The sequence below is a fragment of the Actinia tenebrosa genome, unplaced genomic scaffold (genome assembly GCF_029948245.1).
Source record: "Actinia tenebrosa isolate PJP-AT-01 unplaced genomic scaffold, QUT_ActTen_1.0 PGA_scaffold0__85_contigs__length_37466705, whole genome shotgun sequence".
Taxonomy (NCBI): domain Eukaryota; kingdom Metazoa; phylum Cnidaria; class Anthozoa; order Actiniaria; family Actiniidae; genus Actinia; species Actinia tenebrosa.
In genome coordinates this window covers 28,897,702-28,922,348 of record NW_028292569.1, presented here as the reverse complement: position 1 = coordinate 28,922,348, position 24,647 = coordinate 28,897,702, and the positions used below count along the sequence as shown (strand labels likewise).

The following is a 24,647-nucleotide window of genomic DNA, read 5'->3' as shown; positions in this document are numbered from 1 at the left end:
AATGCCTCTTCTCATTGCTGCAGTTTGTACAAATCTGGTGGGGTTTAGCTGATTGACAAGGGTGTCAAAATGTGACACCCGGCGAGCGACAATGCCAAATTTGCTTGCTGTTACCCTTTTTTTTCTGAGCAGGTGCCATACATCACTCTGACTTTGAGTGACTGTTTGCTGCTGCACTCTCAGTGATGACTCTGTTGTCACAGACAATGTTCCAAATATAGATTGTTGACGACTGTCAAGACAGATTGACACATTGTTATTAAATCTGTCCTCTGCACTTGAGAGGGGAAGCTCTGGGAAAGAAGTGCAAGTAAAATCATTTATGATGTAGTCAGTTGACATCTTTTGTTGATATGACAGGACACAGCCTTTTGGGACATTTCCAAACTTGCTCTGTACAAATGGGATATTGCCAAGTTGATCTTGATTGGGCAGAATGGTTGTAAAGAGAGGATAAGGTGGTTGGAAGCCGTTAAAGTGCTCTTTTGTGAGGGTAGGATACTGGGTAGATGGGGAATACAAATTACTCTTGATATATCTACTGTACGAAGCGCCAAGTTGGGGTTTTTTCACTAGCACGTCTTGTATTTCTTTTTGTGCGATTTTGGATCCTCTAGGTATGCTCCAACGCTGCTTCATGCTGGTACATGTTAGCTCATCAGGCAATGTCCGATGTCCCAGTTGCTTAAGAAGGGCTAAATAGTAAAGAAGCCCGATCACATGATGGCAGTATCCACCTGCCCCGGCTACACATGAGCACAGCCCAGACAGCAATGTCAAATTGTTGTTCTGGACTGACACCTCTAAAATGTGCGGTGGTTCAGACTTCCTCATTGAGCGGTAACACTTGCATTTAACTCTCACGCACTGGTCGGTATATATCACTAAAAAATTGGAAAAATTAGTGTGAATTGTCTGCCATTCATATCATAATGAAATAGAAAAAACATTTTGGCTATCAAGTACTTTTAACGTCATGTAAATAGCCTGGTTCCGCCATAAATTTGTACGCTTTCGAAGTGCTTGTGCAGCCAGACTTCTCTATAGCGTAGCTCCCTACATCATCGAAGGTGAGGGAAGGAAAGATAGAGATGTCTTGAGTTTCTACTTCATCTAAAACAAAAATAAATATAAAAATATCAGTACGAAGAATTTTTCTTGGTATGTGATGGCTCGTCGGGAGTTCTAACATCTACAGCGAATATATGTAAACATGGGTTAGTCTTGACTTTAGACGTGGAATCACTCTCACAAAAAATAAACAAATCGTCCATTAAAATGCCGTCCAATTACAATCGATCACCATTCACAATCTAAACTGTTATTTTAGAGATTTTAGAAGTCCAATAATTGAAAAGAAACCAAAAAAAAGGAGAGTTTTGAAGTACATACCTTGCGAAGTCGCCATGTTTTTCAGCCGTCGAGCGGGCCGGCGGTGACAATTTTTTCGCGATAACGCGAAGAATATCGTTACTTCGAACCAAAAATCGAGTCCAAAGGAGAGAATTTAAGATTATCTTACTGTGTTTGTAGATAGGGCAAAAGGATTAAGCGTTTTGAACGATGAAACTATCGTATAAAACCACGCGTGCTTGACCTATTACAACTTTTGTTTACTGGAAGGCTTGCTCTCCAGTTTTGTGTTGCTAAGCGGTATCCAAGCACGTGACCACTAGCTGCAAAGGGCCTATTTTCTCATCACTAAATTTAACAAAGTACTAATAGTGTGTTTTAATTTTTTAGTCTTATTGCTTCTCGGGAAAATGCGCAGAGACTAGAGACACTCAGTGTAGAGATCTATGGGGACCTGGTAAGTAGAAACCCCAAGCATGAGAGCCAGCCCGTATCGCTCGGAACAAGTTACATGATTGGATTAAAAAACAATAGATTGGTCATCCAAACAATAGCACTAAACCTAACCTCACAAAAGCGGTACTGTACTTAGGGAGCAATGAAAATATATATATTTAGGCACTGCCTAAAAGCGGAGCTCCCGATACGAAAGTCACAGGGAGAACAATTTGAATGAAACTGAAAGGTAAAAATAAGATCGGGGAAAATATCTTCAATTATTTTTTATTCGAGATGAAGATAATTTGTCCCATGATAAAAACCATGCAGTGAAATCGAATCGAAATGCACTACATTCTTTGATTGTTGCTGTTGTTGTTGTTGTTTTTTTTGTTTGTTTGTTTGTTTGTTTTGTTTTGTTTTGTTTTTTTTTTGTTTTTTTTTGTTTTGTTTTTTTTTGTTTTTTGTTTTGTTTTTTGTTTTTTGTTTTCTGTTTTCTGTTTTCTGTTTTCTGTTTTCTGTTTTCTGTTTTCTGTTTTCTGTTTTCTGTTTTCTGTTTTCTGTTTTCTGTTTTCTGTTTTCTGTTTTCTGTTTTCTGTTTTCTGTTTTCTGTTTTTTGTTTTTTGTTTTTTGTTTTTTGTTTTTTGTTTTTTGTTTTTTGTTTTTTGTTTTGTTTGTTTGTTTCTTTTTTGTTTTTGTTTTTTTTGTTTTGTTTTGTTTGTTTTTTGTTTGTTTGTTGTTGTTTTTTTGCGGAGTATACTCTCTCACTTAGGAATTTTGTACACAACTCACTACCATCCCCAGGGGCTAGTTTTGTTCTTTGAAGATTCTTCGACAAAGTTTTCCAAGGCCGACAGTTTTAGGCTTTCAATCTCTTTTACTTAAAAAAACGAAAGATAACTACAGATAATCCAATACAATATCAAGTTTAGTGAAATTTACCTCGGATGTCTTTCATTGAAATCGAAAATCTGGAGATTTAGAACAAATGAAGACTAAAAAACAGACTTGAAAACTGGTTAAGGTGAGCAGAAAATAAGCTTACTTAATTACGTCTTTTACAGAACGAGACGAAGTTTACATTCATTTAAACAGTTGACAAGAACAACTGAGACAAAATAGAAGATAATGCAAAAGGCAATGCAAAATACAAAATGATGAATTTCTTGTCAGTAAATTGGCGTTTGTAAATGTTTTTGAATATTTTTTTACCTTTTTTATAAAGTGAAAGTCTAGGTCTATACAATAACATCTCTCAACAACACAAATTCAAGCTCATTTTTAGAATCATACTTGCTCGAACAGCTTAATAAACAGTTGAATATTTGGTGTAAATTTATATTTTTTTCAATAATTAACTTATCTGTAGAAAGAAATAAAATTATTGAATGAAAGTCTTCTTTGTTTTGCCGATGAGACCCGCGACAAGAGGCGAACAAAGCCGCATTTTTCTTGAGCGAAAAACATACGATAGTTGGTTAAAAACAACCGAATTGTTAAAGATTTACAAAGCTAAATAAAGGACGAATATTTGTTGTAATATGCTCTTCGTGTTATATTTCATCCAGCATTAAAATAAATTAAGCTTATCTATAGAAATATAAAAAGTTTTGAGAGAAAGTCTTTGATTTGTCGATTCGTCGAGAAAAATCAGCTTGTCAAAAAAAAAAATATATATATATATATATATATACGATTGTTTGCTAAAAAACACACACCTGAATTCTTGAAGAACACTTCTTGATTCATCTTTGACTACATGAAACTTTTTTTTAAATTGTTTTTGGTCTATAACTAGTCCTAAAGTGATTTTTTTCTGTGCATTTGAGAGCCGCATTTGTGAGTAGTTTTGGTTTGACATCAAGCGGGATTCCTCTGTTGTGTACACGGACGGACGGACGGACGGAAGTGACGTCAGCCAAGCCATGAAAAATCAACTCGATGGATAACCATTTTTTCGTAAGTATGGTGCTCCGCTCGCGGAGGCTCCTCTATTAATTTTCATCTTCAATAGCGGAGCACCATACTTAAGAAAAAATGGTAAACCATCGAGTTGATTTTTTTTGTACGTACGTCCGTGTACACAACACAGGAACAAGTTATGAGTTGTGTACAAAATTCCGAAGTGAGAGGGTATACTCGCGCAAAAAAAAAAACAATGTAGTGCATTTTTATTCAATTTCAATGCATGGTTTTTATTATGGGACAAATTATCTTCATCTCGAATAAAAAATGATTGAAGATTTTTTTCTCATATTTTTACCTTTCAGTTTCATTCAAATTGTTCTCCCTGTGGCTTCAGTATCGGGAGCTTCGCTTTTAGGCAGTGCCTAAATATATATATATTAATATTTAATGAGGACACTTCACTTAGGTTGTTCCTAATTCGATCAATGGACCTTCCGCTTAGTCACATTAAGGAAATCTACCCATGAAATAAAATATTTGTAAATCCTTCCAAAATGACCCCGTAATACCCCCATGTTTCGTCAATGTATCGTGAATATATTCCATTCAATTTCAAGACAGTAACAATGCTAATCAAGGATGCTATGATAAACTCAACACGGAAGCTAAAGGCTTCGGCACTTGTGATCCAGTATCTAACTCTTCCTGTGCGACGAGGTGAGTAATAGACATTCAGTCAGCATGCGTAAGTCAAAAAATATATTCTAATTTTACCGATACTCCGAAACAACCTCTGAGCTAACCAAAATCAGGGGATGGCTACTTCCTGATGCAATTAGAATTTAGCATGTTAGGTTTTGCAGAGGGAGGAAAACTGGAGAACCCGGAGAAAACCCTTGAATCAAGGGAGAGACCTAACAAACTCTACTCACCTGTGATGCCAAGTCCAGGAATCGAATCTAAGGCCCGAGTGGTGAGAGGCGAGTGCAGTAAAACTACACCATCCGTTGATGAAGTTTCGAGTCTTTTCATGAAATCAAAGATGTTCCTTTTTAGTACCAGCCATTTATTCGCTGGTAAACTTTACTGAAAAAAATCTTACCATTTTTCTTCAAGCAATGTTCACTGTGGTCAGATACAGTGTTTGTCAAGCAGAAACAGCCCTGTAGAAGACTACGGAAAAACGTACCAAAAGTTCACGCTTGATGCCTCTACTCAATGCAGGTACTACAAAGCACTGGCGTTACTCTATTTTGTCACGCAAGTACATAAAAAATCCTATTGTACCATCTATTGTCAAGAGTAAGCTTTACGCGTGACTGTGATTTTTCCAGTGCGGCTGTACTTAAAACTAACTCTGACTTCCTTGGTCTTGGTATGGTCAACGATGGAACGAAGTGCGGCGACCAAAAGGTACAAATGATTCGCAAACATTTAGTCTTCTAAAAATAGCTCGTAATAAAAATATAAGGACAAGAAAATCCTGTATTGATGGTTTTCACGGCCGCCATGTTGGATGAATTCAACAAAAGACTCGTCATTAGTCTCTTTTGTTATATCATCCAACATGGCCGCCGTGTCTTTTGTCTTTTGGGAATGATCGAAAACCAGCAATAGACCCCCTGAAGCACGTCGGAATGCAGCTCAATTTGAAGGACATAACAATAGGTTTCCAATTCTCTTTAGATTGAAATTATTTTATTTTGTCCACCAAATTGAGCTGTTTTGTCGAGGGGTCTATATCAGAAGGTTGCTAGTAAGTCAATGGATAGGCCAAGTAAAGCATGCGGCTCTCTACCTCTAAGAGACTTTTAGACTTTTTTTTCGTCACTAAGTATCATTTTATTTTGTAGATGTGTAGCAACTACGAGTGCAAGTCGTTTGCAGAGCTGAACATTAAACCTTGCCAGACGGTTAATGGCCAAGAGTGTAATGGGCAAGGAGTAAGTATTCGAAAAATGTAAATCAATCCTACACTAAGAATGAAATATAAGAACTTACCGAGTGTCTTTACTTCATAGGTGTGTACAAACACAGGCGTATGTCATTGTGATGCTGGATATGATCCCGCTTCAGCATGCGTCAATGGTAACGGAATATATCAATGTGAACCTAATATGCTAAAGAGATAAAATGAACATTAAAAGACGCCTCTTAAAATCAAATTTCAATTGCGCTAATCAAACTTTGGAATTTAAAATTTCCAAAATGCTCTCTTAAATCTGATTTCACTTCACTTTTTTTTTCCTCTGAAAAGCTCTGATACCACGTGATGGTGGGTATGTCCCGTGGTCTGCTTGGTCCACGTGCACTGCAGGGTGTAACGGAGGCACACAAAATCGACATCGATTCTGTAATAATCCATTCCCACAGCACGGCGGCAAAGATTGTCAAGGAGAAAGACAGCAACAGCGTGATTGCAACACGGATGCATGTCCACGTAAGTTGTTGCAACATTTTCCCTTTAATTCTTTATATCACTAGTTTCTCTCATAAATTCAATTAACGAGCAATAAACCATTTTCGAGTTCCAAATTACTGCTGTGTTCTTGATTACAGACTATTTACTCAGGGTTAGTCTCTAATCAGTGTCTAAATATTTGCAAATACCATCGGAGAATTAAAAAATGCACAACTTCAACAAAACAAACACTTTGAATTCCACGGAGTTTCACTCGAACACATGAATATTCTACACAAAATCGAGGCTAACCCTGAGCAACAGAGAAACGGCATACTCATAACTGACATTTTGGAGGTTAGTTTTTCGTGGCAGTAGAGAAGTCCTAGGAAGTCCTACACTTCATGGAAAGAGAAAAATGCTTTTCTTTCAAAAAGGCTATTGTATTTGGAACTAAATTAAAGGAGAACCAACTTGTTTACAAAGAGTTTTTAAACTGTTTCAGGGGCTCATTCTTGTCGTCAACTCCAGAAAATTGCAACGACAGAAAACAAGCATCTTCCTGACGGAGTATACGCGATTTACCCCTATGGCGTAGATAAAGATCCAATCAAAACCTACTGTGACATGTCACGTGATGGTGGTGGATGGACGCTATTGGTCACAAGCCACACCAATAGTTGGACGTCCCAAAATGTGAGACTAAGGAACCAAGATTCTCCATCTTTGACAAGCGATTATTCAATCCTAAACTATGCTGATGATATCAAGAACAATTTAAATGTCGTTGGTTCAAAATTTGAGTATCGTTTAGAAGCGCAAAGCAGAGGTTAGCTGCATCATCTCTTTTACATTTATATCTAAAATATGTTTAAAATATATAAAGAATCATGTCCTGTGATTGGCCAGAATATAATCTAGTGTCCAATCAGAGCTAGTAAACACGAGACGATGAAGCATTTGCTATATAGATATTTCGACAATTGAAATACAAAAGACATATACATATATGTGGAAATCATAAAATTGCAGACTTTTTTTGGTTAGGTGTGTATATATACAGCCAAAAATTATGGCCGCTTCCAATATATATACAAGTATATCAAAAGCATATCAAAGATTATGGGATACATCCCCAATATTTTTTTCGAGTTGTCTATCACTAGGGCTTTCTGAAAAAAATATCAAGAAAGATATCCTGTCGTGTCTGATATACTTATATATATATAGTTTAAACTAAATCAAGACTTTTGGAATTGACTCATTGTTTAATGCAACAAATCTGTTTCGTATGATCGCAATGACCACACTCATAAGGCAAGTTACAATGAATGACCAACGGTTGATTTAGTTTAAACTATATTTACTGCTCCTTTAATGTTGAGCACTCTAGAAAACTATTCTACGAAAATAAGTTAAGTATGTATATATATATATATATATATATATATATTCAAGAAAATGACATATGGTCTGAAATAGGAAGACATTTTGCCCTAAAATTGTCTATTTGAACATAGATGATCAAGTCATTAACTGAGTTGTTTTTGAACCTTTTAGGACGATGGGGTGGAATATGGGAAGCTGATCGATCCTACACCTTCACGGCAACTACTAATGGACAAACAAATGTCCAACTGATAAAGAAATTTGATAACTGGAATTATGCCAATAATGGAATAGAGAAACGAATGCCTTGGATCTCAGGAGCAAAGCTGACTACATCCGCGAAAGCTAATTCGAATTGGTGGGGCACAATAACGGGTATGTACACCTAACATAACTGCTTTCGGAAATATCTTCCTTAAAAAGAATTGCTGTTCCTAAACTAGCTGAATATACTAATCTTACGATTATAAAAAGTTTTAAAATAATTGTTATACTTTTTGTTTGCTTATTGTTAACACACAGCTGACGCTCACATTTACTATTTTTTTTATCTGTATCTGCGGCAAAACGTGCAACGTGCCGAAAGAGCCCTTCTTTCAAGGTGCGATAATACGGACAATATCGTGCAACTTGTCACGCATCAACAATGTTGCATTTCAAGTTGCAGAGCAAATTTTACTCGTATTATCACACCGCGCGCAACAAATTTTCATTATTGCTATTGTAGAGAGATTTTGTACTTCGTATAATGCACGATTTTCTTACGACTAAGAGCGAAAGCTCTCTCACAATAGAAAACGTGCATAAGATTTGGCCATTTTTTTTACTAGCGAATGAAAAAAGCTACCATCCTGCGCCATGGATCAGGGGACATTTTATGGAACAACAGCCCGAATATATTTGGTACTGGGTGCGTGAAGGACCATGGAAGTTACCAAGATCTTGTATGGAAGTACAGATGAGAGGTCTACAAACGACTTCCGCCAAAAGGTAATAATTGGAAGAACAATGTCATCTAATGGCAAATAGACCTCTTCGTGCGTAATGTTTTGTCCATTTCAAACCACGTGCCATTCCCTTGAGTATAATTTCTTTCTCTAGCTAAAGAGGTCTAATAAACCATAATAAACCTCAAAGATCCTCTTAATCTCTTCCATAATATATACCAGCTTTATTTTGGATCGAAGGGTCTATGATTACGCGTATCAAAATGCTCGTTTATTTGATGTCGAGGAATCATTGATCATTGCCCCGCATCAAGGGAATCAAAGATGGTTCAGTAAGAGTGCACTCGCCTCTCGCCTCTCGCCTCTCGCCTCTCGCCTCTCGCCTCTCGCCTCTCGCCTCTCGCCTCTTGGGTCTTAGGTTTGACGATACATCCTGGTCTCGAGATCGCATGCAAGTAGAGTTTGTTGGATCTATCCTTTGATTCGATGGTCTTTCTCCGTATCTCCTATTTTACTCCATCCGCAAAACCTAGTTCACCCTGACTGGATCCGCTCTGAGGCTGACTATAAACTAATTAACTTTTCATTAGACGGAGTTTACTCAATCAAGCCTCCTGGTAAGAAAGAAGTGAAGACCTACTGTGACCTGGCAAGTCAAGGTGGTGGATGGACATTACTAGTAACGAGTAAAACACACACAGGATGGTCAGTGGACAATGTGAAAAACAGGAATTCCAACCAACCGTCACTAGACGCTGATTACTCTATCCTTGAGTTTGCAGATGCCATTAAGGATTTCGATGTCTCTCAAGTAAGTCGTACTTCTTAGCGGCCTGTAAGTAATGGCCACGCACATCCCTAGAAGTCAACCAAGTGAATCCAAATCTCAATTGATGCGTGCTGCTTGTTGTCCAATTTTCTTATCTAAAATCCAGTGTCATCGGTCAGTTAGCCGTACTCTAGCTTTGATCAGCCCAGATGTTGTTTCAGCGTTCGATCTGTGAGTTAGCCGTACCCCGTTTTTGATCAACCTAGAGGTTGTTTCAAGTTATAACATTAAAAAGATAGTAATTCCAAATAGCCTCTTTGAACATCGAAATAATCTTCCAGTTTCATTCTTTTCAATTACGTCATAGTGCAGTACTCAAGCTACGGCACCCTCACATACGTTGCAGATTAGCCAGTCACAGCGCGCATAATACTCTAGCTGTGTCATACAGTTTATAACGTTCTCCCAGCTTCGTGATGAAATGAGACCCCGAATTAATAATTTCGATTTTTTCTAAGGATTCCTTTCAGTATCGTATCGAAGCTGATGGCTCCAGCCAGTATGGTGGCATCTTCGTTGCACCAAGGGAGTACACATTTACCTCAACTCGTGACAAGCAAACAAATGTTAAAATGGTCGAGAACTTCAATGGCATTGACAAAAATACAAATCTAGTCAGGCGAATGCCAAGACTTGCGCTGTCAGCCAACATTTTCTTGAGTTCAGGCTCAATAGCAAATGACTCATCTGGGTCCATTATTTACGCCGATGGATCAGCAGAATCACCATCATATTTACCAGACGTAAAGCCAAATCCTGGAGTTGTCAGATATTGGATGAGGGAAGGAACAAGGTACGGTTACCTAATGCTGAATGAGTATGAGTTACTGAATTATTTCTAATTTGATCTATCGGCTGCCTTATCAAGTGCAATGGGTTACAAGAACTGTTAAGGGTTCCACCGTTCAGCATGGAGTCGTAAATCTCATAAGATAGTGTGCCAGTTATTGATGCTGTTGAAGTATTTGTTGTTGTCGTCATTGTTTTTGTTGTTGTTATCCAAGAGTATAGTCATATAATGATAATGGTTAAGAGAAGGAACAAGGTGCTAGATGCTGAAGAAATTGTTCTCTTTGAAAGAAGTGAGTTATTGCTGCTGTTGTCTTCATTGTTGTCGTTATTATTTTTGTTTCCTGTCTCGCTATCGTTGTCACTACTGTAATTGTGGTATTTGCGAGAAGAATAAAGGCATCCCAGAAAAACATCATCTTGACACTTTGTTTTAAAGTTTCTTTTGGAGAAGGAACCTTTTTTCAATTCAAAATTTTACAATAACTTACAAAATTTCTCGCGCGCGGATTGGTTATTTTTTATCATCAATAAGAGAACAGACAGCTCGCTCTCTTTCGGCTACGCCTCGTGGACCCACACTACTTTGACAATGTGATGACGCAATTTATCATCAATAAGAGAACAAACACATAAAAACTGATGTCTATTTGTTAGATACAGAAAGTATTTTGGCTCATGCCAAGGCAATCACTGATGCACATACTTGCAGTGATAACCTAATATTGCACCTTTCTTCCCTAGACGTTCTTGCAATGATATCAAGGTCCATGGCACGAGATTGTCAAGAAAATATGAAGATGATTATTACATGATACGTCTTGTCAACGAGTCCACGTACTTTCCTGTATTCTGTGACATGACGTCAGATCTTGGTGCATTTACTTTGGTGGTTACAAGTCGCCATAACAACTGGACACGTGACCAAGTACCAGCCAGGTGAGCTACACTATAATTTCTTACTTGACAAAGTGCATTTCTGGAACACAACATTTATTCACAACTCTCTTATACTTTCGAGTTTAATTATAGATATATTCTCTGCTGTTAGAAGTTTGTTGGGATTGTCCATGTTCTTCATAAACTGGCCAAACTGAAAACCGAAAATATTTTGGTCGATTATTAAATTGGTTTACATGAACGCAGAAGGGTAGAAGGCAAAGAGAGATGCCACAATAATTGATAATTTTTATCCGCCACTTTTGAATGTGAAGAAAATATGCTGCTTGACATCTAATGGGGCCATGTAGTTACGTTTAAACAAGGTTCAAATCTTTTCCAATTTTCATTTAAGGGAGAATCGAATTTCCGGGTTTTTGTAAGTTGTTTTTGTTTTTTATTGAAAAGTCACTTCTTTATGCAGAAACGTATACCGACCATCAACCTCAGATGATTACTCAATCCTAAAGTACGCAGACCTGATCAAAAACATGGGACATAATACCACATTCAAATACAAATTGGATGCAAACCAGCGGGGACACTGGGGAGGAGTGTGGAGTGCACCACGTGACTACAGGTTAGGCAAACTATATCCTTTCTATCGACATATTCTTTGCCTTTTTATTTCTTTGACTGTTTGCCACGACTTTTATCTCGTAAATAAAAAAATCAGAAAGACAAAGCAAATGGACTTTGAAATATCTTTACGTTTCACAAACTATTGACGATAAACGGTTTGAAATGGCCTTTTCTGTGCGGACAATACTCCAAACAACCAGTGAGAGTGCTCAATAGATCCCCAAAGTGTCTAATTGTCTTTTACATAAAAGCGAGTATGTTTACTAATTTCCACTCATCAACAGCTTTATGTTCACCTCTACTTCACAAACACAAGTAACCCTACTTCAGAAATTCGATGCATGGACATTATCCGGGTGGAGATCGGTGCAGAATAGGATGCCATGGTTTGATGCCAACGGGCAATCCAACAAGGCCCTTCTGACAACTTCTAGCAGCACCACCTATTACCCAGCTGGATCCATTATTTGGGGTGACACGGATAGACACCCAGCAGAGTGGATACGTGACGGAGGCATGATAAATCCTGGGGTCATTTGGTATTGGGTTAATGAAGATGACTGTGACTTGGACAGACAGCCTGGTAATGTTATTTCGTTGGTGTTAATAAACATTTTGTTCTTTCATTAGAAAATGAATTTCATTTTCTTCATCGAACGGGTTCGTTAAAATTTGTTACAAATTTGTTTTAGGAAATGGAAAAACATTTTAAGTATTTGGATCATCATTAACAATATTTACATTAGAACCATCATTATTCATCATGAACCAACGAGATTAATAAATTTATGCGAGTCAATTCATTGACTGGGATATAATTAGGAAGGTGACAACTAATGTCAGCACACACCTTTATTAGTTCTGTTCCCAATAAAGAAGTAGGAATGATATTAAAAAACTAACATCGAGGAGAAATTTGAGCACATTTGTAGGTGTTTTTTTTTTTTTTTAGAAATTTGTACGTCGAATTTTCGATCGATAACAAGTCGATAACAGGACCAAGGACCGTGAAACGATTTGATTGCCTCCGAATACTATCTGAAAATATGTCAACTTACTTACTTACAAGACGATGACATAGTAGCTACGCCTCAAGGCAGTAGCTATAAAAAAAGAAATACGGTTGGGCCCAATTATTTCCATAAAACATAAGACTAATACGTCCAACAATTAATAGAGTATGAACTGTATACTTTTGTTATAGTTGATGGTGGCCTTTCCGAATGGAGTGCTTGGGAGAAATGTGACAAACTTTGTGCAGATGGCAAACAAGTTCGCCGTAGGACTTGTACCAACCCCGAACCCAGATGTGGAGGTCTCCTGTGTAGTGAATCCGAAAAGACAGTGGAGGAAAAACCTTGTTACACGTGCCCAGGTAATTTTCTTCGAATTTATCAATACCTTGAAACAACCTGTGTACTGATCAAAGTAAGGGTATGACTAACTCACAGCTCGAATTGGACTTGTCTGAGATTTTTAGGCAAGGGAAAACCGGATAACCATATTTATTGCATTGTTACATACACTTCTTCATAATTAATCAACTTAGATGCATATTATTTTTACTAAAATCTAGATGTTAGGTATTTTTCTTCGATAATTCACAACTAGTCCTCGTTTATTTGTGTATTCCTTTACTCTTCATAGAAAGTCCTATTCGGAGCTACGGTGGATATTGCGTTCAGCCCAAGAGCGGTGACTGCAACCCTAAAGAAAACACAACCACGTGGAGCCACGCCCTAGTTTTTAGAAGAGTCGATGCGAATTGTTCTGCCGATTACATGAACTTCGTTTTTGACGCGGATGGCATGATTTATCACAAATGCAGTGGGAAGATCGTCTGTCCTGATGGTAAGACCGTCATGCTTAATAGCTCTCTTAAAACATCCCATATACACGTCTTCTAACAATACCACCATAAACACTTGGTCCTCTAACAAATACCAACAAAAGGACTTGGTCCTTTAACAGATACCCAAAAAAAGTTCTTGGTCCTTTAACAGATACCACCAAAAGAATTTGGTCCTCTAACAAATACCAACAAAAGGACTTGGTCCTCTAAAAAAGACCAACAAAAGGACTTGGTCCTCTAACAAATACCAAAGGACTTGGTCCTCTAACAAATACCAACAAAAGGACTTGGTCCTCTAACAAATACCACCAAAAGGACTTGGTCCTCTAAAAAATACCACCAAAAGGACTTGGTCCTCTAACAAATACCAACAAAAGGACTTGGTCCTCTAACAAATACCAACAAACATTCTTGGTCCTTTAACAGATACCACCAAAAGGACATGTTCCTCTCCCTAATACCACCAAAAGGACTTGTTCCTCTAACAAATACCAACAAAAGGACTTGGTCCTCTAACAAATACCAAGAAAAGGACTTGGTCCTCTAACAAATACCAACAAAAGGACTTGGTCCTCTAACAAATACCAACAAAAGGACTTGGTCCTGTAACAAATACCAACAAAAGGACTTGGTCCTCTAACAAATACCAACAAAAGGACTTGGTCCTCTAACAAATACCACCAAAAGGACTTGGTCCTCTTACAAATACCAACAAAAGGACTTGGTCCTCTAACAAATACCAACAAAAGGACTTGGTCCTCTAACAAATACCACCAAAAGGACTTGGTCCTCTAACTAATACCACCAAGAGAACTTGGTCCTCTAACAAATACCAACAAAAGGACTTGGTCTTTTAACAGATACCCAAAAAAAGTTCTTGGTCCTTTAACAGATACCACCAAAAGGACTTGGTCCTCTAACAAATACCAACAAAAGGACTTGGTCCTCTAACAAATATCACCAAAAGGACTTGGTCCTCTTACTAATACCACCAAAAGGACTTGTTCCTCTAACAAATACCAACAAAAGGACTTGGTCCTCTAACAAATACCAACAAAAGGACTTGGTCCTCTAACAAATACCAACAAAAGGACTTGGTCCTCTAACAAATACCAACAAAAGGACTTGGTCCTCTAACAAATACCACCAAAAGGACTTGGTCCTCTAACAAATACCACCAAAAGGACTTGGTCCTCTAACAAATACCAACAAAAGGACTTGGTCCTCTAACAAATACCACCAAAAGGACTTGGTCCTCTAACTAATACCACCAAGAGAACTTGGTCCTCTAACAAATACCAACAAAAGGACTTGGTCCTTTAACAGATACCCAAAAAAAGTTCTTGGTCCTTTAACAGATACCACCAAAAGGACTTGGTCCTCTAACAAATACCACCAAAAGGACTTGGTCCTCTAACAAATACCACCAAAAGGACTTGGTCCTCTTACAAATACCACCAAAAGGACTTGTTCCTCTAACAAATACCAACAAAAGGACTTGGTCCTCTAACAAATACCAACAAAAGGACTTGGTCCTCTAACAAATACCAACAAAAGGACTTGGTCCTCTAACAAATACCAACGAAAGGACTTGGTCCTCTAACTAATACCACCAAAAGGACTTGGTCCTCTAACAAATACCAACAAAAGGACTTGGTCCTCTAACAAATACCAACAAAAGGACTTGGTCCTCTAACAAATACCAACAAAAGGACTTGGTCCTCTTACAAATACCACCAAAAGGACTTGGTCCTCTAATACCAACAAAAGGACTTGGTCCTCTAACAAATACCAACAAAAGGACTTGGTCCTCTAACAAATACCAACAAAAGGACTTGGTCCTCTAACAAATTAGACCTCTAACAAATACCACAGAAAGGAAGACGTGTGTTCACAGGGGTTTGAAATCACCAAGGTAGGCTATGGCCTTTCCCATGCTTTCGTTTCAGGGAACTCGGTTAAAAAAACCAGGAAACTGCTTCTGAAAGACTCGTGTCCTCAGGATGTCTCTATGCACAGAAGGCAAGTGAATCCCTATACATTAAATATGCACTGAAATACTACTAACGTCTTTGTTTCTGATAAATATTTAACAATTCTTTTATGTGAGCCCACTTTTCTGATAATAGCAGTTGATGTTAAAAACTGACACTTTTGAAAGATTGCTTTTGAAAGCGAAACATTTTTGTCTTGCGTTCCGTTCTTTCAAACCGAAAAAAAGAGCTTATGTGAAGTTGTACCCGGGTCCTCCACCAATTCGTGAACACTCGCAAACAAGAGGTATCGGGTGAACTGGTTTTCATTAGTCGTCTGCTTCATCCCTAAGTCTTCATCTACTTCATCTACTTTACGTGTTTCAGATTTACCCTGATATATTTTAAACCGTGGGAATTTTCCACGGTATACTACACAAGTTACGATAATAATAAGTAAATAAAAGATTTATATAAGATTATGAGATATTATTAAGATATAGATATAGTTAAAGAGCCATCGCAAATGAGTGTGATGTCATTACAGCAATTTGAGTTTATTTGTCATCATTTGTAAATTGAAACATTATTATGAGAAACAGAATTGCCATAACCCTTCTATAAGCCCTGAGTAAGGCAATGATGTTTTATACAGGATATTTTACTGCCCCAAAAAAGTTTTGTACATTTAATAATGCCTCCTATGAATCCACACTCATTAACTATCAGTAATTCTTTATTCTCTACTTTCACATCCCCATAATGCCTTGCGTCTTTGGGGGGTAACCAATCAAAAAACTGTCCCAAATTGAAAGTTTTCTTAATTAAATTTATACTATACCTGCTTTTATCTGTACAATACTGATTATCAGTTTATTCCAAGTTGTTTTTGCGTGTACAGATCATCAAGAGTTTTGGTCTTACAGAAAATGTATTGACTTACGAAAAAATGCTTAAAATTGACCTTAAACGTCTTCAAGCTTCTATCTTTTTCTGTTTTTTAACTTCTTCGTTTTATTTTTGGATACTAAACAAGGTATTGTCAACATTGTCTGATCAGCCTTCAGCAAGATAAGTGGGTTTTTACCCTCTGTTTACCCCCAAAGACGCAAAGTATTATGGGGGTGTGAAAGTAGAGAATTGTTCATGAATTTTATAAACCTTTTGGTCATTCATTCAGGTTATCCAGTAAATCTCTCCAAAACAAGAAGAACAGTTACTGTGTTCATCCACTGGGTGGATGGCCAGATGAAAACAGGTACCTCATATACTACTCTGGATGCAACAAGGCGAGACTTTCGTTGGATTTCTTCAAGCTTCGTAAGTAATCTACTCTTACTGTCATACATAAAATGCGGCCACAAAACTGCAAACATTTATGTTAATACACTGTACTACGGCCGTGTTTACGTAAAAGGCAAATATTTAGAACTGTGGTTCACTTTATTGGAGGGAATGAGGAATCATGCAAAAGCTTTGAAGAAAATTGTATTTCAAAGGGCTTAAAAGTTGACCAAAATCTTTTCTAAACTACGGTGTCAGATAAGGAACCAATGGAGCGAATGACAAACAAAACTAATGCAATAAACGAAAATATGGACAAATGAGCAAATTAGATTAAAGAACAGTCGAACAAACCTACAAATATTGAATTGGGCAATCGAACTGATGTAATTTTCTTTTCTTTCAGCACCACCGCCATGAAAAAAAAAACGGTTCCTCACATACCATTCATTGTATAACTATTATAGTATAAATTAGTGCAGATTGGGGATTAATCTGACAAAGCGGATTAAATAAAATAAATTAAGGTGCATCTAATAATGTCTGTGGTTTGAAGTCTTATGCTCTATTTGGAAGTCTTAGTTTTATTTATTTTTTATTTATTTAATTTAATAGTCCATGCCCCATACTTACATCAACATATTGATACTTACATCAACATAGTGATGAGAATTAAACAACAAAAGACACGACGGCCATGTTGGAGGATATAACAAAAAAATTCATTGACAATTCGTTTGTTAAGTTCCTCCAACATCGCCGCCGTGAAAATCATCAATACAAATTGATACGATTTACAACAGATAAGTAACTAAAAACTTACATGACATGGATAAGAAAGAAAGAAAATAATCTATCGACAACAGACTGTTGCCGGAGTAAAAGATCTGCATTTAGAACAAATGATTTTAAAGGTTCTTATTCGGTCAGGATCAAAAGCTGAATGTGGAGTGACTTGTAATGTAAGCGCACTTTCGTTTTAAATGACAGTTAACTTCTAACTTACCGTGGGTTGAAAAAATGCATTTCATGCACTTCACATGGCTCATGATGAGTATCCATTTATACCATAACTCCTGCTAACGCCTGGACCAATAGCGTTTTCCACGGCTACTAAAAATACAGTAGATATCGCATAGCTTTGTGAGATCGATTTGTGGTCAAACTTTCTAAACGAAAGGCTTCGGTTACCAAGAAAAGAAGATGAATTTCAGTCGTATAGCATTAGGTTTTCCACGGATTGAAAACAAGAAAACAAAACAACGTTGCAGCATGTTAGCATACGCGCTTGGCTTGGCTTGTCCGCATTTCAATCCCAAGATGCAGGGAGGGGGGAATAGCCATTTAAAAAGACGTTGGTTAAGGTTTTGTTGCATGTTGCACGTTGCACGTTGCACGTTGCATGTTGCACGTTGCATGTTGCACGTTGCATGTTGCACGTTGCATGTTGCACGTTGCATGTTGCACGTTGCATGTTGCATACAAAGCTCGAAATGTGCTATGGCCAAAGTGTATCCAATCAGGGAATGGTTACAGTGATATGGAATTTTCCCAAACTTTGTCTGCTCGTTTTTCCGGCATCCTTTCTTCAGTGCTGACAACATTTACATATAAATATAATACACTTAAGCTTAGTAAGCAACATGCAGCATGAAACATGCAACTGAACCTTCAATAACCTTTTTTTGGGAGGGGGGGGGGGGGGAGGGAAACAGTCATGAAAAAAGGGATTAGAAAATTGAGATGTATTTCAGTGTGCTTTTTAAATTTTAATGCTTTATTTGGAAATATTAGCAGAGGTTAATTCTTGAACATTTAGCCCAACAAAACTACCTTGAAGCCTCGAAATGCGTACCATGGAAATGGGGTTTTATTTAGTATTTTGCATATTTTAAACCTTCGCCACTACGAAACCCAGGGTACTTTCTTTTTAGAACTTAAGAGAAGATGTCTGTAAAAACCAGACAATCGTGGCAAAGCTCAAAAAATAGATTTTGCTCATATTTTAACCATAGATAGACCATAACATGAAACAAATCATGAGGTATTTTGTTTGAAAAAAAATTGCATTTTTTACGAGAAAATCGCGAAAAATGAAATTTCGTCAAATCGCTGCTTTGAGACGGTCAGATTTTAAGTCAACTTTGGTGGCCTCGTGTGGCAAACTTAAATACTCTTATGACTTCAAACCTTCTTAAAATTGTTAATTGACATCTTAAGTTTAGTCCAAAGGCTTTATAAAAATTTCTAGCTACTTTTTGATATTATTTTAAATTTATTTTAAAGTTATACTTTACGCCTTATGAAAAATAGTGTAAAAACAAAAAAATATTTTACTATGTGCTACCCAAAATTATTCAATAATATTTCGTATACTTAAAGTCAAGATATCAAATATATGACTATGAAAAAAACAGCTTGGGTAAATGTGATGGAGCGAAGTTATGGAGCTTCGAACTTTCACAAAATCGTGCTTCGGTCTAAGGTCTACGGTCGCCTAAGATCTGTCAAATCGTCAAGTCGCAACTAACAATTTGCATCAACAATCACGGGTTTTTTTCTTTTGCCGGCAAACTGTCTTTAAATCAAAACAACAAAAACAAAAACAAAAACATATTTTGCCATTAAATTTCGTAGATTTCAACAACTTGTAGCTATAAATCTTGTAATTTATATAGTTCATATTTAGCCCGCCAGCGCTGGATAATTTATGCACAGGACTTCGATTAAATTGTAAACACTTTTTAAATTGCGGTTTTCCTTGTATTTGCTGTCTTATTAAAAATATATTAGTTTGATTTCTTTAGGGAATATGTGGACGATAAATTCGCCAATTTTCTAAAAAATATATATAAGCTTCGAAAGAACCAAACCCGACATTTGTTGATCGACACTAAGATAAGGATGGCGGGGACTAATTAACATTGACATGTTATGTGTGTTTTCCGACTACCCGACTAAAAGTTAGAGCAAAATCAAAATATTTTTAGATGGTTACGTTGTTTGGGCTTTTAACAAGTTCAACTCGGTGTAAAAATGGAGATACATTGTTTTTTTAAAGCTGTTGCTGGAGGGAACTGTGGTCCTGATCCAATTGCAAGAGATCGTCACAAATATTGTAAAGTGATTCCTTTCGTTGCATGTAAAAAGGAGATTTCTAGTCATGAGAATCTATTTCAATTTTCTGGACACGAGAATGAAGTAGATCTGATTTTAAGTAGAGCTGGATTATTTACACGTCCCAAAGATATCGAAACCTGGACGATTTGTGCACTTCATCGCGGAAAACTAGGGCTGGGTTGGACAAGGAAGTTTATTACAAGGTGTAGAGTACCCGTGCAAATCTCTAATCATGGAAAAGGCAAAAGAAAGTGGCCGAAGGGTGAAAGGGGAATCGGTAAAAGAGATGCGCAATTTATCTTAAAGAAGACTGGCGTTTTTGTTCAACCTGGCTCAGGTAACATATTTTTGTCGATTCTATTTAATCAAGGGAATATGAACTAAGAGAAGGAATCCTACCTATATAGCCTTGTAACCATCATGTGCACAGTTTGATGCTATTTTTAGCTTGGAAATATTTTGAGCGAAGAACCTGATTGGTTGATTTCTTGAGGGTAGGCGGCTTCCAGTCTTGCAGTAATCAAAAGCCTGTGTTTTTGTTGTGAACGTAGCGAAATATGGCGCTTTTCGTGTCCTAAAACGAAGCATTAAAGGGAAGCATGATTATCGCGCGGGCATGGTAACGAGTTAAAAATAGCATCAATGATTCTAAAAATAGCGTCAAAGTGTGCACATGATGGTGCACGGGGATTCCTTCTCTTAGTTCATTTTCTCTTGATTTAATAAATTGATTCAGTCGCTCAGTCTAGTACTGGTTTTTGTCAGGTGTCTGCGTCAACTGTAGAAAACTGCTAAGGGAAATGGAAAAAGAAGAGGACGATAATCATGAAACTGAAGTCACCATTGAAATGAGTAATCTGAAACTGGTATGGATTGTATATTGATGTAATCGGCTGATAAATGCGATAATCAATCTAAGGCATTCATTTAGTCCCTCAGCCACTCCCTCCCTGCGCCGTCGATTAGTATATGATGGCGATACAAACACAGGCATCCCAACCATTCGCCTGAGGTTATTGTTTCTCAATCCAATTAAAACTCTGAAACGGCATAGTTTTATTCACACATACAATTGTTTGTTTGTTTGTTTGTAAAAAAAGATTTAGCGAGAAGAAGGGATAATCAGAATGCCTATGCCAAAAAAATAATGAGCAGTAGAACTGATAATTATTGGTTGTTTCTATCTTTAGGAAGAAAACAAAGACGAAGAGGTGTCTTTAGGACCAGTATTTGCAAGTCCAGCACTCTCTCAAATAGATGATAATGAATGCTTTAGTCCAGATACTCCAAAAAGCCTTTACAAGCCAAGCCAAGAGTCACTTTTGTTTACTCCTGTTGCAGAAGAATCTCCGCGAGCAAAATTAAATGAATATCTTAGTTCCAGAGACATAAGTCCCGTCCGAAATACTCTGACGATTCCATGGGATAATGCGTCGGAGCGTACCAAAAGATTGCATCTACGAAAGGCGCAACAAGTGGTTCATACGTGTCTCGAGGAAATTGCCCCAGGAGAATCAGCCCAGCTGTTTAATCACTTAGATAAAAAAAAGTTTGAAGGTTCTAACGTTGATTGCTCATTAATGGAGGCCCTGTCTGAATGTTATAATAACGCAGAACACTGGAGTTCTCGTCGCCAGATACTATCTATAATGGCTGATAAGGTTGGCTTTAAAGATTTGCTTAGGTGGATACCAACCTTAACTAAATATCGCTATGACATTGCTAGGCATCACATATTATTGCATGGCCGAGGCACAGCACTGCCACCTGTGAATAACACTAGGATGTGTGTGAAAGAAGAGAAACTCGATCACTTTCTTTCATTTATAACGAGCACTCACATAGTGCAAGATTTGCCTTTTGGAGAAAAGACACTTAGGCTTTCTTGTGATGCAGAAATAAGGATCCCCAATGTTGTTCGAACATTGATACCAGAGCAGATAATCCGAAAGTATCAAGGCTACTGTAGTGAAATAGGATTTGAGCCAATGAGCCGCAGCACCTTGTGGAGAGTCCTTAACGTGTGCTCGGCATCCACCCGCAAGTCTCTGCAAGGTTTAGACTATTTTTCTGCAGTTGGAGCAGATGCTTTTGACGACCTACAAAATGTGATCGATAAACTTGGAGATGAATGTGGAAAGGGCCTTACTTGGACCAAAGATTTAAGTGACAGATTTAAACTTGCCAAACGATACCTTAAATGTGATTACAAGGTAAAGCAAATTTGAAATAACTATACGAAAAAACCTTAAAGCAACAGAAGACGCCTTTTCCGAGACTAGAGTAAAATCAACTTACATCATGCGTACGCGAGAAAATTCAACATACAGACGGGACGATGACTACGCCTTTTGTATAGTGTTATTTGTTTTATTCTTAATTATTTGGTTTTTCTTTCTTCATAGGTCCACGTTTCAAAAAGTTCAATGGTCGCCGATCATTGTAGAACTTTTGCACTCAGTGACCCAGATGATGACGATTTTACTGGTGATTGTGATCATGAGCACAATATGCAGTGTGACAGATGCCATCTTCTAACTGCTGCTATGGATGAACTACAGGTAGTTCTTTCAAAAGCCGAGTGTTCTAAGGAAGAAAGAGAAGAAATGGAGTATATAGTGTCAACGTCAGTACATAGTATCAGTGCTTGGAAAGCTCATCTCCTTAGAAACGTGAACCAAGATTCCGCGAGACAAGAAATTCTTGAGACCTTAGATCAACACTCTGTTCTGCTAGTATCAGATTGGGCAATGAAATTCTTGCCAAGGAAGTACCGAGAAAACCAAAGAGACTGGTTCGGTAAGAGGGGAATCTCTTGGCACCTTACCGTGGCTATTCGAAAGAGTGCTGATGGTGAAATGCAAATGCTGACATTTGTTCATCCATTCCAATCTTGCAATCAGGAAAGCTCTGCAATTTTGGCTATTTTCGATGACATACTTAAAGAGTTGAAAAACGTCAAACCAGTTGTGAAAAGCGTGTATTTAAAAGAAGACAATGCTGGATGTTATCATTCAGCATCAACTCTGCTTCTTATTCACCAGGTAGCTATGAAGCATAATATCTCTCTTAGACGCATCGATTTCTCAGATCCACAAGGTGGAAAAGGAAGTTGCGATCGTAAGGCGGCATTGATCAAGAATCATATGAAAATGTATTTAAATGCAGGCAACGATATCGAAACCGCTGAACAAATGAAGAGCGCAATAGAATCTTGTGGTGGCATAAGTGGTGTAGTAGTAGCGCTTTGTGGCCCGCAACCCTCTGTAAACTTAAAAGTGAAATGGGAAGGCGTGAGTCTCATTAACAATATTGAATACGACACTGAAGGAATCAAAGTTTGGAGGGCGTACGGAGTTGGACCTGGGAAATTCTTGCAATGGAGTAGTTTCGACTTACCCAAAAACTTGCCTGAGCTGAACAAAATCTCAGTAAACGAAAGCCCAACAGGCGCATTCGTTGCAACCAAGGCAAGAAAGAATTCCCTCTTAAGAACAAAGATAACCAAAAAAGCCGATGGAGGGAAAGGTGATGACAAAGATGTCGAAGCTGCTTCTGAAGGTGATGATGATGAAAAAGAAAAAGATGATAACGAAATGTTGTATTCCTGTCCTGAGGAGGGGTGCATACGGTCATTTCAGAGATACCATCCTCTGGAAAACCATCTCGATCTAGAACGACACAACACAAATACGTGATAGAGCATGAAACACTGTACGATAAGGCGATGAACCTATACGCAAACAAATTGGAACATGGAGCTAGTACTATTTCTGAATCCGGTAAAGAAATGAACCAACCACTGGATAATGCAAAAGCACTACCGATGGGCTGGGCACTTAAGACGACAGCTAAAAAAAAGAGGTTCACCGACAGCCAAAGAAATTACCTGATCAAAGTTTTTCAAACAGGAGAACGGACAGGTCAAAAAGCCAACCCGTCAACCGTTTCAAAGGCGATGAGGACAGCTAGAAACAAGGACGGTGCTCGTTTGTTTGGGAAGAACGAGTTTTTGACGCCACAACAGATATCTAGTTTTTTCTCGCGCGTAGCGGCAAAGAAAAAAGTCGACATCCATGATGGGGATGATGATTCAGAATTAGAACGACACCAACTAGACGTGGAAAATGAGCTACAAGAATTAAGAAAGAAAGTAATGTACGAGGTAGCTGTTCAACATCCAATTATGTTTCAAGCATACGACATTTGCAAAATGGCATCTCAGTCAAAACTATCAAACTTTTCCATTACAATGTTACAAGATATGTGTACCTCGTTGGAACTGGACATATCTTCTATTAAAATAAAGCGAAAGAAGCCATATGTTGATCTTCTCGAGAAACTGGTCGCCACCTGTAGTTGTTCAACGTCTAATATTTAAAGTTGTCAACTGATAGCACGTCCGTTTTCAGGTATGTAAGGAAGTGACGTTATTAGAAAAAAAAGAATACAGGTTCTGGTTATTCGCAATTATTACAAGATCGAAGCTAGCTACCATAAAGTAGAATCCGCATGATCACTCCAATAAAAGTAATCTGAATCCAATGCTAAAATATATAAGGGAAATGTAGTCCCTATGTTTGTAGCATTTTACCTGAGAGGGTAGTCAAATCCCTCACCCGCGTGCACGCCCTATACCTTCTCGTTCTCGGGGTGTACATTATAGGGGCCTTGTAGGAACGCAAATGCAATTACATGTTAATTAGTCCCCGCCATCCTTATCTTAGTGTCGATCAACAAATGTCGGGTTTGGTTCTTTCGAAGCTTATATATATTTTTTAGAAAATTGGCGAATTTATCGTCCACATATTCCCTAAAGAAATCAAACTAATATATTTTTAAT

General features: G+C 37.7%; 1 protein-coding gene, 1 long non-coding RNA gene and 1 pseudogene across 4 annotated transcripts in view; 2 read left to right on the top strand and 1 right to left on the bottom strand.

The window, feature by feature from the left end:
* Positions 1–17,203, top strand: part of LOC116291035 (uncharacterized) — a 29,887-nt pseudogene extending 12,684 nt beyond the window's left edge. The window contains exons 16-35 of the transcript XR_016119048.1: positions 1,744–1,810; positions 4,317–4,416; positions 4,816–4,923; positions 5,034–5,112; positions 5,553–5,642; positions 5,721–5,787; positions 5,957–6,139; positions 6,606–6,929; positions 7,661–7,864; positions 8,320–8,478; positions 9,027–9,247; positions 9,724–10,058; positions 10,799–10,993; positions 11,418–11,573; positions 11,860–12,158; positions 12,780–12,950; positions 13,223–13,426; positions 15,377–15,449; positions 16,581–16,720; positions 17,091–17,203. The product of XR_016119048.1 is annotated as an uncharacterized LOC116291035 (transcript). The remainder of the gene's footprint in view (positions 1–1,743; positions 1,811–4,316; positions 4,417–4,815; positions 4,924–5,033; positions 5,113–5,552; positions 5,643–5,720; positions 5,788–5,956; positions 6,140–6,605; positions 6,930–7,660; positions 7,865–8,319; positions 8,479–9,026; positions 9,248–9,723; positions 10,059–10,798; positions 10,994–11,417; positions 11,574–11,859; positions 12,159–12,779; positions 12,951–13,222; positions 13,427–15,376; positions 15,450–16,580; positions 16,721–17,090) is intronic.
* Positions 919–1,683, bottom strand: LOC148914021 (uncharacterized). Of its 2 annotated transcripts, none has more exons than XR_016121569.1 (2): positions 1,393–1,683; positions 919–1,113 (listed from the first exon to the last, which is right to left on the bottom strand). It is a non-coding gene; the product is annotated as an uncharacterized LOC148914021 (long non-coding RNA). The 2 variants fall into 2 exon arrangements; XR_016121570.1 differs by having other exon boundaries at positions 974–1,192.
* A 1,423-nt stretch (positions 17,204–18,626) lies between the features above and the next one.
* LOC148914020 (uncharacterized) lies at positions 18,627–23,506 on the top strand. The gene is made up of 4 exons (XM_089039202.1): positions 18,627–20,141; positions 20,570–20,670; positions 20,995–22,017; positions 22,210–23,506. The coding sequence occupies exons 1-4, from the start codon at positions 19,721–19,723 to the stop codon at positions 23,500–23,502; spliced, it is 2,838 nt and encodes a 945-aa protein (XP_088895328.1). The 5' UTR covers positions 18,627–19,720; the 3' UTR covers positions 23,503–23,506.
* The last annotated feature ends 1,141 nt before the right edge of the window (positions 23,507–24,647 follow it).

Coding starts and splice junctions, on each gene's coding strand:
- LOC148914020 (XM_089039202.1), top strand. CDS start 19,721: ATGGAGATACATTGTTTTTTTAAAGCTGTTGCTGGAGGGAACTGTGGT. Junction 20,142..20,569: donor TTTTGTTCAACCTGGCTCAG/GTAACATATTTT, acceptor GGTTTTTGTCAG/GTGTCTGCGTCAACTGTAGA. Junction 20,671..20,994: donor AAATGAGTAATCTGAAACTG/GTATGGATTGTA, acceptor TTCTATCTTTAG/GAAGAAAACAAAGACGAAGA.